The sequence below is a fragment of the Amblyomma americanum genome, chromosome 10 (assembly GCF_052857255.1).
Source record: "Amblyomma americanum isolate KBUSLIRL-KWMA chromosome 10, ASM5285725v1, whole genome shotgun sequence".
Lineage (NCBI taxonomy): Eukaryota > Metazoa > Arthropoda > Arachnida > Ixodida > Ixodidae > Amblyomma > Amblyomma americanum.
In genome coordinates this window covers 16036171-16053225 of record NC_135506.1, presented here as the reverse complement: position 1 = coordinate 16053225, position 17055 = coordinate 16036171, and the positions used below count along the sequence as shown (strand labels likewise).

At 45.6% G+C, this 17055-nt stretch overlaps 1 protein-coding gene across 2 annotated transcripts in view; it reads right to left on the bottom strand.

The window, feature by feature from the left end:
• Window positions 1–17055, bottom strand: part of Atg17 (autophagy-related 17) — a 50390-nt gene that overhangs the window by 30980 nt on the left and 2355 nt on the right. For both annotated transcript variants that reach the window (XM_077640339.1, XM_077640340.1), the window contains exons 4-12: window positions 15084–15169; window positions 13246–13361; window positions 11741–11827; window positions 9320–9434; window positions 8576–8632; window positions 8306–8476; window positions 6061–6245; window positions 2892–3078; window positions 371–511 (exon numbers count right to left, since the gene is read on the bottom strand). In XM_077640339.1, the coding sequence (XP_077496465.1) occupies window positions 371–511; window positions 2892–3078; window positions 6061–6245; window positions 8306–8476; window positions 8576–8632; window positions 9320–9434; window positions 11741–11827; window positions 13246–13361; window positions 15084–15169 (1145 nt within the window). The remainder of the gene's footprint in view (window positions 1–370; window positions 512–2891; window positions 3079–6060; window positions 6246–8305; window positions 8477–8575; window positions 8633–9319; window positions 9435–11740; window positions 11828–13245; window positions 13362–15083; window positions 15170–17055) is intronic.

Genomic DNA, 17055 nt, shown 5'->3' with positions numbered 1-17055 from the left:
TGCGAGCCGGATGCTCTCACAAAAGATCAAGAGATCATACTGGTTTGGTTTATGGTTTATGGGGGTTTAACGTCCCAAAGCGACTCAGGCTATGAGGGATGCCGTAGTGAAAGGCTCCGGAAATTTCAACCACCTGGGGTTCTTTAACATGCACTGACACCGCACAGTACACGGGCCTCTAGAATTTCGCCTTCATCGAAATTCAGCTGCCGCGGCCGGGATCGAACCCGCGTCTTTTGGGTCAGCAGCCGAGCGCCATAACCACTGAGCCACCTCGGCGGCTGGAGATCATACTTGTGACTTCATTAATAATAACTTTTTTTTTGCAGACCCTCTTTCCCCCTAAATAAAGTTTGCATTGCCGCCTAACTGCAAATGGTGGTGGGAGATCATCCATCCCAGGGAACAGGGCATGCAGGAAGTGCTTGGAGAACTGGCTGTTGAAGTCCCTCCGGGCCTGGACTTCATTCTGGTGAAGCTGCTGGCACTGTGACGACAGGGTGCCTGCCCACTGTATACGTTGGAGAAAAAAAAGAAAAAGAAAAAAGAAAAGCAGAACGTTAGGCACAATCCACGAGAACATAGTTGGAAGTGTTGAAAATGACTTGTGTTTCATTTCGTTGCGAGATGCTGAAACATTGTCAAAATGCAAAAGATGTTCAAACAGGTCAATTTCTTGGGCCGCCCAGGAACGTCATAGGTCAAGCCGAATAATACGCCTCTTGTTGTTACTCGTTTTACTGCAATGCAACAAACATCAGATGTCAGGATTTAGGAAGCAATCTAATCACTGTGCTTTGATTTCCTTAAGAATGGTGCTCAAGGAAGTCATTCTTATGCAGAAATTCTCAAAGATCACACAAACTCCGACCTGTATAGAGTTCCTCAAAATCACCTAGAGGTAAAAAAGGCAGCAATGACTTCACAAATTCTTAAAAAGCGCTTCGTCCACTCCGGGAATGCAAGGAAGTGAATTTTGCATTTGGTTTGACTAGTGTAAGGCCAAAAACATGGCTTTGGATGCAGAATCACAACTGCGCTGCAGTCCATTCATTCCGTACTTCCTTGCACAATGAATGCATTTTGCCTCCTGTTAGCTTGTGCCGAGTTATAAAATTTGGCAGAGAAGTTTAATGATGACAAAGCACGAAAACTGACATGAGAGGAACGTCTGCGATCGCAACTAGTGATCGCAGTTGACACGGTGCACCGTGCTCCAGCGGCGTTGGCGCTTCCCCGCTGCTTTCGCATTTGTAACGTCATACCACGTGGCATTCCTACATCAGTTCATGCTCAAAAGCAGCGAAAAATAATAGGGCATAGCAAAAAAGCAAAAAGGAAACGGTGCAAGCAGTGCGTGCCCATCACCGTTGCGTGGTTGCTCTCGTGATTCCGGTGCCAATAACTCGCATGTCACGAGCGGCGACAGCAGAGTGCGCCGGCGAAGCAAGGCAATGAGTCCGTTTCACGAGACAACAGCGGTGGGCAGACTGAGAGAGGAAACATGCAGGAAGAAGCATGTGCCTTCACGGCTGGTCTACGGCAACAGCATGACTGCATGCACTCTCCTCTATCTCGACTGCAGTGCCCTCGCCTTCACCACTCTCTCCACCTCACTCGTAGCAGTGTTACGCGAGCCGTGGCGGAGGTGGTGGCGGTTGCTGCCGCAGTTGCACTATCAGCATGATCTTGAAATGTTTCTCAGCATTTATGGCTTCGAGTAATGGGGTTTTCTCTAAACATTTTCTAGGTGATTTCACCCACGCTTATTTCTCATTTTGGCTTCTCCTCTGCATTGTCCTTTCTCGAGTCTTCTCACAAAAACTGCACAAAACGAAAACTTGGATGTAATGAAAAATCCCGGACTTTTTTCAATTTCGTTACACCCAGGTTTAACTGCATTACTCCTGTAGCCACAAAACCTCAAAGACATTCGAATGACTGAAGGCTACATTTTGGAGGTTTGCTTCAAGAAAAAGACATATTTCTGCATTCGAACCTACCTTGTTATCCAATTACTAGCCAAATAAAAATACAGTAGCCTCTCGGTGATACGAATTTCACGGGGTCGCGAATCGTATCATCCAAAATTTTGTGTCATTCAAACAAAGAAAATTCGTAAGCAGAAGAATGAAAAATGCATTCACGTAGATGTGTTTAAGCTGACGAGTTTTATTCGCTGCTGTGCGGCCACAGTTCGCAACTCGGGGTGCATACTGCGCGATTAGCGATCGCGACTTTGGCAATAAGCAGGCAGCGCTTATTACACGAGGGTGCGGTTGCGGCTCGCACGTTCGTATCATCCGTAGAGGCGAGGGAGAGAGTTCGGAGCATCCGAAATTCCGCACATCGTACACAAAGCACTTTGGCCGTGGAATTTCGTGAATTTGTATCATTGGGAAATTCGTATCAACCAGGTTCGTATCACCGAGATTCTACTGCACCATGAAGTTTACGTTCGCTAGTGTTCCCAAGGTTCACATTTGACTGCAGTGCCAGTTTTCCCTCCAGGCAAAGGCCTGTTTATACTCCGAAGTTCTCGGAGCACGGGCGAGCGCTGGCTACGGTTAGACACTTAGAGTTGGCGATGCCGCTCCGACACGCCACTGTCAAGAATTCGCAAAGCATCAAGCTGGCCGAGAGGGCAGGAATCTGTTCGGAAGGCCCAGTGGCCGGCATGGAGTTAGCACACATTGTCGGCGCCGGTACGATGAGAATGTGCCTGAAGCAACCGAACATGTTAACACGCAGTCACCGTGCACAGTCAAGCCGTGTGCATGCGCATTATGTCAGAGCAGACCAGGAACAAAAGCGGGTGTCCACTGTTCTAAACCTCCCAGATATATTCCGGAGATGCAGGAAGGGAAATAAGGAGACGTAACGCTGCTTGCCTGCAGGAACTGGCAGGAGAAGTGGCGGCGCCTGATGACTTCGGCAACGGCGCGAAGGTATGTGTGCGGGGCCACATGGATTTGGCGACATATCTCGAGCTGCCTGCGCAGCCGTCGGGTGGACTCCAAGCAAAACACGTGGTGGAGCTGTACCTCGGAGATGGCCTTCTCCACATAGATTATCCACCTGCGTCATGCACACGGGAAAGGGCAATGTGAATGGTATTAATCCACGTCGAACACCTGAGCAGCCACCTGAATAAAAAAAAATGTAATCGGTAATGAAATCAGTATAGGATAATAAGATTGATGTTCTCACTGCTTAACCTGGGCAGGAATGCTAACAAGGTTCACAAGGCAGATGTCATGAGAAGAGGTTTGTCAATCTTTCTAGCCTATACTCCGTTTCATACATCAGGTGCAATGCTGTGAAAGGTATGGAAGTACAGTCAAAACTCGATTTAACGAAACCCGATTTAACGAAAATCTCGATTTAACGAAGGTATCCTAATTCCCCCTCAGACGCCCATAGGGTTCAATGCTTTGACTAACCCGAAATAACGAAACCGATTCCGTGATCTGTCCCGATTTAACGAACCTTTTTTCGAGAAATAAAGGTGAAAAAGTGTTAATTTTTGGTCTATTTTGTAGACAGCACCCCAAAATTTATTGATTGCGAGTCAGCGGTAACAGCGCGGAGCATCTTCATCCCGTCGCTTTTTTCAAACTGCGCGGCACAAAACGAGTTTTAATTTTGAGTCGAGCTCACGAGATGGCGCCAGCAGTAAAAAAGTTTCGTGCCACATTTCATAGATGGCGCGGTTGCAGTTCGCGTTTTTTTGTGTGTGTGTTTGTGTGTTGTGCTCTGTGTTCGCTCTTGTGCGGATTTCCCCGTGCCTTTGAACGCACTTCTTTGTCAAGCTCAGCTTGTTAGGCCTCCATCAGTCTAGCCTTGCTATCGTGAACGCGGACGTGGTGTGTGCGAGCAAGGACTGCCGGTTTCGGTACACTAGGCCCTGAAACTGCCGAAGCTGGCCCGGACTGCGCGAGCGCCGTGCACGAGGATGAAGATGCCTGGGAACACCTTCGCTCAGTGGATGAAGTGCCCACAGGCATAAGTTTCTCAGACTACGTGAACGCCGACGCAAACGCAGTCACAACGGAAGTTTTGACTGATGCCGATATGTTGCGGCTTGTAGGAAGCGTGGAGGGAGTGACGGCTGAAGACGCTGCCGACGACCCTGCAGGTGCCGAAGCTCCCGTGCCGACACCAGGTCAGGTGATGGATGCTCTCGATCTGCTGCGACATTTTGCCGGCGCACACGAGGGGACGGAAGACGCGCTGGACGCACTTCAGACCTATGAGAAATCGGTGCGGCCGTTGCTCACAAAGCGCACGCAGGCAAAGATCACCGACTTCTTTGGCGGAAAATAAATTTGTAGTCCCGTAGTCCCCTCGGGCCTTTCTTGTCGAGTAAGAATTTTTGTTGTTTCTTTTCATACGCGCTAGCGGCGCCGGTCGTGGTGTTGGCGCTACCCACTCGAAAGTAGCACGGGGGGTCATGACGATGACCATACGGACCCCCAAAGATTGTGCTAGTTGTATGATTACCAACTTTGGCGCCAATTTGTCATTAGCTGTGTGGCGGTATTTAGGGAAGATTGTCGGCGGTATTTAGGGAAGATTGTTGCGCCACTAGCCGAACCGTCCTTTGGGTCGGTGCTACCGGCGTGAATTCGTCACGCGTGAGTGCGACGAAAAGTGAAGATGGTACGTGCTAACCGATACGACCGCGATAAGCTGGTACGGTTTATGCGGATGCAAAATGCATTATGTTCAATGGGTGCTCAAGTCCCCGCATTATGTTCAATGGGTGCTCAGTCGGGGACTTGACTTTACTACTTTTAAAACGAAAGTACTGTTTAAGCGGGTACGTTTTAACGAGGTTTTACTGTAATCGAATGTACTGAATTATGTGCCCAAGAATTGCCTCATTCAATTTAACGAAGTTCTCGATTTAACGAAATAATTCACGGCTCCCCTCATCTTCGTTAAATCGAGTTTTAACTGTAGTGTTACTCCGTGCTTGTTCCGTGACAGAGCTGTCCAAGGCACGAGAAAGTGACAGCGTATTGTCAGCAATAACAATGCATTTAATCAAGCTCATGACAAATGTGTCGAGTAGTTACTGCTTTTCGCTCACCACAAGTAACGCACTACTTTTTGGTCATGGATGCAGGCAGTGCAAACAGCACTAGCTTTGACAGCATGGCACACGATGTACGAGATGGAGCATATGGGAACCCCAACGGCTTTCAAAAGGTGCAGAGTAGGAGTCTGCGAAAATTCATTTTTTTTCTCCACAGGCTCAGCGTGGTGCAAAGCCAGCTATAAACGCAGAAGACAAGAAGAGAGAATGATGCCGATGATGGTACTGTATAAAGTTCTGGCCTCCTTTTAAGCCCTAACAAACTGTGGCAGTTGCTACCAACGTTACTGTGCAAAGGTTTTGTGCGCCCCCTCATTTTGAAGTTTTCCAGAGCTCCTAGCAAGATTCTCAGATAAAGTTGATACGAAGATAAGCGAGGTGCTCCACTGATTCATCATCATATCATCTGCCTCATAGCAAGATTGAAACAGTCGCTCAGCTGCATGGCAGGTCATGCCTCCCAAACGTCCTTGACTGTGCCTTCGTCCGTTCCGCTATCATCTGCATGCTCTGTTGCATTGCGTCTCTTACCACAGTGGTCAAAAAGAGCAGCACTGGTGTAGTGGCAGCCATTTTCTTTCCTTGCTAGTGCAGTCACAGCCAGTAATAGAGTACGTCATGGTACGATTTAAGGATGTGTTGAGCAGTGTTTTTGTAAAAATTTATCAAACAAATAGCACAGCCAAAAAACAAAAGCCAATTCTGCACTGCTCCACCTGTAAACTTGTGTCCATGATCTACGCAGACTGTCATCATCAGTGCAGCAATGAAGAAGCTAAGCAGGTGCGCACGAGTAGCCCCACTGTTTGAAAAGAACAACAAATGTGTGGTCCGTCCACCAGCCAAATGTCTTACAAATGTCTTCCCATAACCCACAACATGAGAGCTAGAGCTCTTCTGCCTATGTGGTGGACACTTCAGATTCTTTCTACAGCTGCCATTTCTGGAGACCTCCTCACCGCAGCCTGTCCTTGAGGTTCTTGGACAGCTCGTCCTTGGCAGAGACGCAACGGCGCCGAATGTCCCGCAGCCCCTCGTGGTTCTGTAACATGATCTTGAGCTGCTTCACATGGCTCTCGCTCAGGTCGGGCAGCACACTCGGGTCCTTGAGGCGGGAGAAGCTTGACTGGTTCTGCACAAACGCCTGCAGAAGCAGCCCCACGAGGAAATGTGAGACGCAGAGATGGGGAAACGCCATGCAGTTAGCATGTCGGCAAGAGCAAAGGCACTACATCGGCCAGTAGGCTTGAAAGAGTTGTGCACTGCACACATGTATTATCAGAGACAAAAGTCTCCAAGACATGGCAACCACAGCCGAAGTCTATAACTCTTATTAGCCAGGGGCTTGAGAACACACTTGTAGAGACGAAAGTTGCACTGCATGCTATTATATGTGCAGTAGCCATATGAGGTCATTGCTAAAAACCATGACAACTAAGCACCACGATCCATCTTTGTGCGTCTTGGAGACTTTTGTCCCCAACAGTATTTCAGCCAGCTTATAGTGAACTCATACGTTGTATGCAAGCTATAGCCATGACAAATCACTGCAGGAAGTGATTATCCACACATGGCAAGTGGTCCCACAACCGCAAGCAATTGCAAGGTCGCAGCAAGCAGCAAAAACAAACAAAAAAAAAAAAAAACAAATGGGAGTCGCCACGGGACAGAGAGCAAAAAAGAGACGGTAAAGAAGAAAACTGGACCAATGCTGTTTTTAAGTAGGACAATGTGGATTTGTTTATGCTCTCACCGTTCAGCTCACTTCATGCATCATGCCATGCATGTTCCATTTGCAATTATCTTCCCAATACAAGGTCAATTTATTCAGTTTTCATGTAACACACATTTGGACATGCACAGTGTGCGTACATATCTTTTTTTAGAGGCACTTCTGTTAAGACGAACAAATTTACTGGTCGCCCTTACAGTTCATCTCACAGGGAATCTACTCGTGTGTGTGTGTGTATGTGTTGTGGCTCCAAAGGGTCGTTGCTTCACCGGGCTTGCAGTGCAAGGGATTTCACCGCAAACCACGCAAATGCCTTGGGTGTGGGCATTAGGAATGTAACATAGTATTACGGAAGGATAAAAAAAAAGCGTGCTTTCATTTTGCAACTGTTCGAAGCAGGCCATCAGCCATCTTGTTCGCAGCATGTGTGATATGTGGGAAAAACTCCCTCGCAGAATTTGGGATGCAATCGGTCCACGCAATAAATGACTGATAAGAAATGGAACAAGACATTTGTATTGTTTTCCTGGGACTTTAAACTTAATCATCGGATAATCTGCACAGGTATTGTAATTTTGCCACTGTCGAATGTATGAAAATTGACACAGTATGCAATCGCTGGCGAGTATTCGAAAATTTTCGAATATCAATTTCTCGAATACAAGTACAAATCGAATGCCAAACACATTCGATTTGTATTCAAAATTTGAAATATTCCCACACCCCTAAATATAGGGAATTCGCATTCCTGCATACCACCCCAGATCTTCGAATTGACCAGACTGGTGCAGGCCACTGATTCTAATTACCTATTAAAATTTAGACCAGAAATTATGGAATTGCAGAAATTCTTCGAAATATCCATGATTTCAAATTAACTGAGTTCAAATTATTAAAGTTTTATTGCACCTCCACAAAAGGCGCACAAAAGGACAGGTGCATTTTGTGAAAACAGAACAAATAGGATTTATGCCGAATTCCCCAAGTGTGCTTTCACGCATATCATGGCTGACCAAAACAAGATAGCACAGCTCTCTCCAGGAGTCTTGTAGAGGCGACAGGGCAGGCATTACGGCTCTTGGAGGGACGTATGAAACTCAATGTGGAAGAATCATATCGCCTTATGGCTACTTTTAAAGCAGACAGTTCAACATCACGTTTTTGTCGTGTTACGTGGGAGGGCCGCATGCACAATTCTGCATAAGGTCCATTTCGCAGATCGTGAAAGAGGTTTGTGGTCTGTCGGGTTTACCATCCCAGACCGACACATGGGGCTATTAGAGACGTCGTAGTGGAGGGTTAGTTTAATTTGGACCACCTGGGGTTCTATCACATACCACATGCGTGGGCACTTTCACCTCCTTCGAAATACAGCCGCTGCAACCGGGATTCTATCCTGTGGCCGTGTGATCAGTAGCCAAGCGCCAAAGCCATTGAGCAACTGCGCCAGGTTGATCAAGAAGCCCACTGACCTGCATGTGTTCCTGCTGGTCCTGGACTAGCTTGCGTGCTCTGTGCATGAGCTCCTCCAAATTGTACAGCCACTCTTCAACGCCTCGGATCTCCAGCATGTCCTGGTTGTCCACCAGCTCAAGAATCCTCTGCACCTCACTTCGGCACTTCGCCAGGCCTCCTTCTTCAAGCTACACGAAAGAGTCAATGAAAACCATCACTTAAATGCTCAAAGAGGCCTTGGTTAGAGCACCAAGCATGGTACTGAACTACGACAAAGAGGTACTAACCAGCTTCAGGCTGCTCTTGCACTGGTCGGCCATTTCCTTCAAGCTGGTTCTGCTCTCCTGCAACAATAGATAGGGAGGAATCGCTAATTAGCACCCACCTGAATGCAGCCGCACAGCTATGCAGAAAAGCTACATGGCTTCCCCAGAAACTCCGCATTTAAAGAAAATTCGTCATGGGCCACGGTTCAAACCATGGTATACCCTGGCCTGTATGGAGCAATTGTTCCACCAGCTAAACTAACCAGGAGGGCTAGCAGTTGAAAGCGCAAGGCCAAATTATACTCAAGAAATAAGTGGGAATGGTGTTAGTCCGAAGTACTAGGACGGAATCCCCCAAGGTGGCGCAGATCGCAGTGATGGCAAGTAATCGCTCCCCCAGCTGAAATCCACTACACATTGGGCAATCTTACTACGTAAGTGAGACCGATTCCTGCAACAGTAAATCCAAAATACACACCACAGTGAGGTTCAACACCCCACTTGTAATCTGCGCTCCCATAGCTGGAGTTTTAGGAACGGCATCTTGAGTTGCATACAAGTGAAATGATCCAGAACACATGTTTCATATATGAGAAAGAAAAATAACGGGCTATTCTTAGCCGCGCTAAAGAAACCAAGTTTCGCACAAGCAGGCAGGATACGCTGCATTACATCAGCTTACACGCATCACATACGAAAAAATCCATACAAATTGAAAGCGTGGTTGCGAAGATGAAGCAAAATCTGTCCCCCAGTTCACCTCACCTTGGAGTTGATCCAGTCCAGCAGCATCATGGTCGACTGCTCATGATGTGGCTCAGCCGACAGAAGTGCCGGAAGAACGGGTATCTTTCCCAAAAGCTTGATGTCTTCGTCCAAGCTGCGCAGCGGTGTGAAAACACAGACAATTTCACCATTGCAACAAAAACAGCAGAAAATGAAAGGATAAGAGACACAAAACTTAACAGCTCAAAAGAGCTATACAGTTACCAATAGATTTTTAGAGCCAAATGGCTTGCGAAAAAAGTTGGAACAATCAAGCTGCAGGCAACGATGTCAAAGAGACCACTGGTTAACAAACTAGAACCTCTTCACCCACTGAGCCGTAAACATCAGTCGCTGCCGCTGAGCTGCAAGTAGTGCAAGCATTCATCGATTCCTTAATTAAGCTTGCTAGCAGGACAGGAAGGATCAGTGTCAACGGTGATCCCATTAGCTGTGCAGTGTGTGTTCTTTGTAAACCACCAGTTTGCGACCTAGAATGTGGCCAACGCTTCACTTTAACAGGCCATTTCACCGTAGTAACCTTCACATATCTGCCAGCTTGCCAGTGTCAAAATTCAAGACATAACGGGTGTGTGCATCAGGAACGACTTGTTCATTTCAGAAATTTTCCACAGCACATTTTCTGAAGGCATTCTTAAATGAGGTGGCACTTCCCCAACATAAGTATTGGAGTCTGAATCACCAAGTAGTTTATGGTGCCCATTTATTTTTCTCTCAAGAACCATGTCACATGCTGAAATGACAGCAAGCATCTAAAATTAATCTGTTCGCAAGATTAGTAAAAGATTAGCAAGCAAACGCCCTCAGAGTTGAACCCTCTCCACCTGACTGTTCCTTTCCAGCAATGCACCCCAAGGATGGCAAGGAAAATGGCAAACAGCCTCTTACATAGACTAGAGCACCACACTGACGCACGTACATGTAATATATACATGCGTACACTGCTATCGGCTCCGAAGCCCCGGAAACTCGCCATAAAATCTTACGGAAACGTATTAAACCAAGAGAAAATTAAAAAACATGGTGCTCCCCGCACCATGAGGTCAGTGCCAGATAGACACTGTTCAGTTCGAAAAACAGAACTTTTGGACCACTTATTTCGAAAAACTGCTCAGAGACGTGCACAGCTCTTTATAAAAGCTGGCAGCTTGCCACCGAAGTATGGAATAGTTCCAATTTTAAATGTGCGAAAAAAAGCAGCCGTAGCTGCGGCCGCGCTGGCTTCAGCTGATAACCAGCACGTGGTAGCGATTATAGTTTGCCGTATATCATCCAGCCAGTTTTTTTTTTTCTTTTTTTCAGAGAAAGTAGTTTCGAACACACAGTCAGTGACAATTTTTGGGCAAAATGAGGTAGTGTTCGCAAAATCTGAAAGTTCGATCGAAATTCGGGAGACTCCCAGGAAAATCTGGAGAGTTGGCCGGTATGCCTTCAATACCGTGGCATTGAGAAAAATAAGCAAGAGGTAGGAATCGAATCTGGTCACGCCTTACCACGTTCTTCGTTGCACAGTCAGTTCATTGTAAAAGTGTTTGCTGCAGAGGCATTTAACTATAAAACATGCAAACATGCAAATAGTGCAAAATAGACGATGAAGAAGCCTGGTATTTCCGGACTACAGTGCAATCCACTTATATATTGATATCAGATATAATGATATATTGCTATAACGATTAAATTCATCAGATTTGTCAATTTTTCCATTGCTCCTAGGTAAAAATAAACCATATATGACGATAAAAAAATTGGCAAATTAAAGGTAAACGATAGGGTTCTGGCTGTGCGGGAGGTGTTTACTACCAAAATTTGTCTGAAAATTTGATAAAAAATAAAATACTTTGAAGAAAATGTCGTCCAATCCCCACAAACGAACTGGCATGGTGTACGGCTAGTACGGCCTTGGAAACCAAGCGCTATCATTGTCGCAATCGTTGCAGGATGGAGGGAAGAGCTTGCTTGGCCTCCGCAGTGCAACCTTTTCTCACACAAACGTAGCTTCAACCGTTTCCGGCCGTTTGTGTGTTTGTGAACTGGGTAAAAATTGTGGCGACTAAGCACAAGGCGATATCTCTGAACCTCCCCCTTGACTTTGCTTGTCGAGAATTCCCTTTTTGGTATAAGCGTCAGCTTTTCTTAGCACATTCCTCCGTTTCGCCTGTTCGCAGCATGGACCCTGGCAGCATGTCAAAATGCTGTGCGTCTTTGACAGGAACTTCAGTGGCGGTGGCTACATGCATGGGGTGGTTTCTTTTTACCTTTTCTTGCTGGCCCAGATATAACGATAATTGGTTGTAAAGTTTGGAATTTCCAGTTTTCTCAATATTGTTATAAGTGCATTGCACTGTATGCTACTAAGAGGGACCTTAACAATATGGATTAAAATTACGAGAAAAATTTCACCTCTCAAGGAGCTCCAGGTATTGTTTGTGGCCTTGAAGAAACTCCGTTAACTGCTGCTCAAGGCTTGCTGCACTGTTCCTCAATCCACTGAAAAGTGAAAATAGCAAGAAGAAAACCAAACTTCATAACAGGTAAAGCAACACTCTGGAACAACATCAACTGCGAACACTCTACACTTCAAACACTGTACACGATGCACTGAATACCTACTGCTCAAATATTAGTAGTAGCAATAGTAGTAGTTTGGCTTGGTTTATGGGTGTTGAACGTCCCAAAGCGACTCAGGCTATGAGAGACGCCGTAGTGAAGGGCTCCGGAAATTTCGACCACCTGGGGTTCTTTAACACGCGCTGATATCGCACAGTGCACGGGCCTCTAGAATTTCACCTCCATCAAAATTTGACCGCCGCGGCCGGGATCGAACCCGCGTCTTTTGGGCCAGCTGCCGGGTGCCTTAACCACTGAGCCACCACTGCGGACAGCAGTAGTAGTAGTAGTCACTTTGATTTTATTCGGTATTATGCGGTTTAACGTGCGGGCAGTGAGGATGTCAGTGGTGAATGATTCTAGGTCATGCATAAGACAAGGAAGGCAGCCAGCTAACTCAGGCAGCGCCACGTGACGGTCTCCTAAAATGTTATCACCATCCTTTGTATGAGCCGAGCCACAATCCTATGATCACATCAAATCAGAAACCACAGGAGCTGAGACAGATAAATTCTCGAGACAAAAGCTGAATGTGTCACTGAGGCCTGCACTGATTTAAGACTGAACTAAATGCAACAAGAATTGGCACCGCACACTGAATTTACTTCCTTTTATAAACTAAGACAGACACAGCATATTCTCTCCAAAACTTTTCCCCCAACCGATGAAGGAAATGCTGGCACATTATAGCAACCTTGTGAACCTTGCGAGAAACAGAAAAAGAAGAAAGATTCAAAATTTTTCACCTTGTTGAAGTCACACAGGTTTGCGGACCAAAGACATATCCTGGTCAGGCACTTTAGCACTTTAGAAGGAAGCTCAAACTTATTTTTTTTTTTAGAATTCAATGAGATTCAAGGATTAGAATGTATGAACTCTTAAAGCAAAGCATGCCAAGTATTTTTATGCCATCATTTCATATGGTGGTGTGACCACTGATTAAAGCCGCAACAATCTGCAGGCTTCTCCTCAATGCACCGGAAAAGGTGGCTGATGATGTTATAGTTGCTGAAACTCCAGATTTCTACTGCCTTTGTATATATATCCTGCCATGCATTGACTGATACCACCAAACAATGCTTCGTGGGCTTTATCTTCACTGGCATTGGTTTTTTTCCTTAAAGCAAACATTTCTCCCTTGGAGAACAACCATACACAATGTCCTCATTGCGTATAAGACTTCGCATTATTTACCTGCAAGGTTAGCGAACACAATATGCGCAATCGCAGCTCGTCGAATTCTAAGGTCTCGTCAGCTCCCGTTTACGGGTGCAAGTGACGTCTTCAGAAAAACTTACGCGGTTGTGTCCTCGAGGTTAGCCACGACAGCTGCCCAGCCTTGCTGCTGCAGGTGCTGCTCATGAACAAGGACTTCACAGGTCCTCATTTCCTGGCGAGCGCGGTCGTAGAAATCCTGCACAGAAAGGCATTGTATTTAGCTTGCACCTGCAGACCTCCCCCTATGAGCGGTCAAATAAAAAACAATAGAGGCAACAACAGCCTTCTTTTTTGCATAAAATAGATGAAGCAGAATCTCGATCCAAACCTCATGATGTCATTAAAATATCTGTAATAACTGAAATTTGTGTCATCCGAAGAAAAGAAAATCCATATGCAGAAGCATAGGAAATGCAGTCACACAGATCTGTTTATGCCTGACAGGATTTATTTATGACCGCGAAACTGGCAACTATGGCGTCAGCGATGCATTAGTAGTAGCGCTTATTACTCAAGGGTGTGGCTGCGCATAGTGAAGTCACAGCACTCTTGGAGAGTGCACTGCGCCTAGCGGTAATTTCTTTGTACCAGGCAAATTTACTACCTTTCATGTCACAAACAGCACACTTTTTTATGTTAACTAGTGAATACAGAGAATACAGTGAACACAGTTTATAGTGAATACACTTCTCAAAACAGTTGAGCCTAATAGCACGTCTTTTACAATTTTCGTGCAGAAAAGGTTTTTGTGGCTTGTAATAAAATTTTACTGCCTGGGTTTCTAGCGGCATGCGCATGTTCAAGTTCAAAAAGTGGTTCTAAAATCCCTAAGAAGCCTGTCTCTCCCAAGTACCCTCGCGCTTTGATGTTACAATTTTTAACTACTGTAAAGCTTTGTAGACAATTGTGCATCATGCTGGCAGAAACTAACAGTTGATGCTTTGCATCGCTGAACTAACTGGCTTTCATTTCATGAGGCCTCAATATACTATTACGGCCGAAAAATATCTGTTCCGAATCAAAATAGTGATCTGCTGAAAGGGTTAGCTTCTTCCTGTTTTAGAATCAATGCTGGGCTCAACCAGACATCCGACACAGTTACCTTGACACAGGCTAGACCCTTGCATCGCTTTCAGTATCCCACGTAACATTGAGCACCACCACACAAGCCTTTACAGTAAGCCTAGACTAGACATGGCTATTATACAGTAGTACCCTCATTTAACTAGATGTGCGGACCCTCCAGCCTTCACTTCGCTACATGCCAGTGATTGCGGATCACAGTTTGCCCCATGTACACACGCAGAGGGCCGGTGTCCTCCATTTCTGTGGTGCGTTTTGACAGTGGTGGAATGCCGCTGGAGTGTCATACACTGGACACTTGGCCAGAGGCTTAGAAAGCTCTCCAGACACTTCAGGCATTCCGTTGTTTCTTGCACATCGCAGGCTTCACAGCTGTGACCAGGCCCATTAATCACATGATTGCATATATCCACGCATTCTGTCCCCATTATCATCCATCGTAACTCCCGTTTCTTCTCCACTCCTTCTTCCTCCAGTGCAGAGCAGCAAACTGGAGAAAGCCCATACCGTTTCTGCGTTCCTCTAATCAATTACTACGTTCTACTTTAACCCAGCAAAAAACCCAGAGTGCTGCTGAGTACAATAATAAAAAAAGAGAACCTTTCCTCTGAATCTGAGGGAAGTGAACGTCTAAATGATGGGAAAAGATATCCGTCATTGCAAGGTGGATTTTTAAAAACACTTTTACTTCACATAGTAACCCCCAGCTCCAAACTCCCACATTGTTGCCTTGCAAGTCTGCATTAAACAAGCTTCACCGCAATGGCTTTGATCACAATCACAGAGTCACCACTGCAAAGGATGACTTAACACGCAGAATGCAACGCTCTCTTACCTGGGAAAGCTGCGTCCTTGCAACCACGGTGGTGAACGTAGGTTGCAAGTCAATCACTGCTTCCACCTCACCTGCCATGTCCTGATCTGAAGCACGTAAAAGAACAGAACGTTACCCGCTGCTTTCCCGAGAAAAGTTGCAAGTGTCCGATGCAGAGACATACAAGTGAGAAACAAGTATAAGCCATCAACTTGGGCTAGCTGTAGCATTCCAAAACAAATGCGTAACTACTGCATTAACATGAATATGGCTTGCACCCCCTAGGGTCCACTTTATGCCAATGCATTTTGACTGCGCTATAGCTGCCCACCGAAGCTGCCGGTTGCAGGCTTTCACCTCCGCTGATGAGCAACGCTTGTTTTTCAGGCGGCACATTGCACCGCTGAGAAATCACCGTTTTGAGATGTTCCACACTGAAAGACAGTAGATACGAGCATGGTATCAAGCGGCTGTGGGACTGGTGCCACCTGTTCCAGTGCATGCCTTTGTCACTGTCATGTGGAAGAAGCAATAGCGATGCATTATCCACTTCCTCCCAAATTGGAATCGCGCTTATGGAGCAATCCCAACGAAGAGTGGTGACGAAGAATTTCTACTGTTTTACAATGACAGATCCGTGAAGTACACGTACCCATCAGAAAAATATCACAGCTAGCCGATACTTTACTCCCGATTCTTGCGGCGATGTCAGATTTTAACAAGTAACGCCAGCGTGCGTATAAACATGCCCTTCACGTGCCATTCTGACAAAGCTTGTGTTTGAAACAAAGCGCGGTCGTTAGGAAAAGCCGCGAAGGCTGGTCATGTCATGCTTCGTTTGTTTCACCAGGGAAGCACTCAAACTACCCCAATATGGGATCCTGTTATTTCTTTAACGGCACGCAGTAAGAATACACCAACATTTGAACAATTTCTTTAGTGTTGTGGACTTCAGTGCAAAAGCGCCACGAATTTGACCACAAAAGTGCTACTCGTTCGAGAAAAGACCCTTGTTTTCCAGCACGAGAACAAAACAAGCACTCATCTGGACGATGAATGACTTCTCAAAACACATCGGCAGCAGCAGTGGCATGATCTAACAGTGATCAGCATGGTCAAAGGTTGTGTCAGAGTCCGGTGTGAAAGTACGTAGACTGGCTCGCAGTAGTGCGTGATGCGCATTGAAGTCGCCAAGTGCTTTGCACTAGCATTAGCTGAACCTGGCTAGCGCGGGACTTGTGTTTCCATCTGGTGAATGCTGTGCTGCATTTACTTCTGTTCCAAGAGTACCTTCACAGCGTGATTAAAAATGAAGGATTCCACTGCTTTTGCTATGAAGAATCTCTCCCCAGTGAATGAATACTCACGGACCGAGGATGGTAGGAACAGGATTCTTATAGTGTGCAACTATGCTATGAGATGTTTGGTCTTGATAATAAATATTCAACAGGAAAAAGTTTCTAGCTTAAAAACATAAAATACAAACAACGTAACTCAGAACTGTGAATGTTCCTCACCTCACAAAATGCATAAAGTAAATAAATTTTACCTTAAATTTTAAATAATTAATATATTCTAAAGATAATCCCACACTTTACTCCACTAGTCAGTGCAGTATAGGTTACTTCTTGAAAAAGCTGATAAAATGGTTTTTGTAGAAACTAGACGACAAACAATTTTAAAAATATACGAGGCACTGGCTTGGAAACACCTTTGATGAAAATTCCTACAAGCAGATACTATTAACAGAGCAAGTGATCACACAGTGATCACTGAAGGAAGCAAATGCCAACACCTCCTAGAGTAGAAGCTAGGAGAAATAGGTTAGCATGACAAGGATGTGTGCTCAAAGCACTATGCACACTCAATTTCAGTTATCTCAGGACTATTTAGATGTAGAATATTTCACTTGGTCAATACACAAGGCATTAACCAACAGTTGTAATATGCTGTTCAGAACTCATTCTTGCACTTTTCTCTTTGGCAAATGACA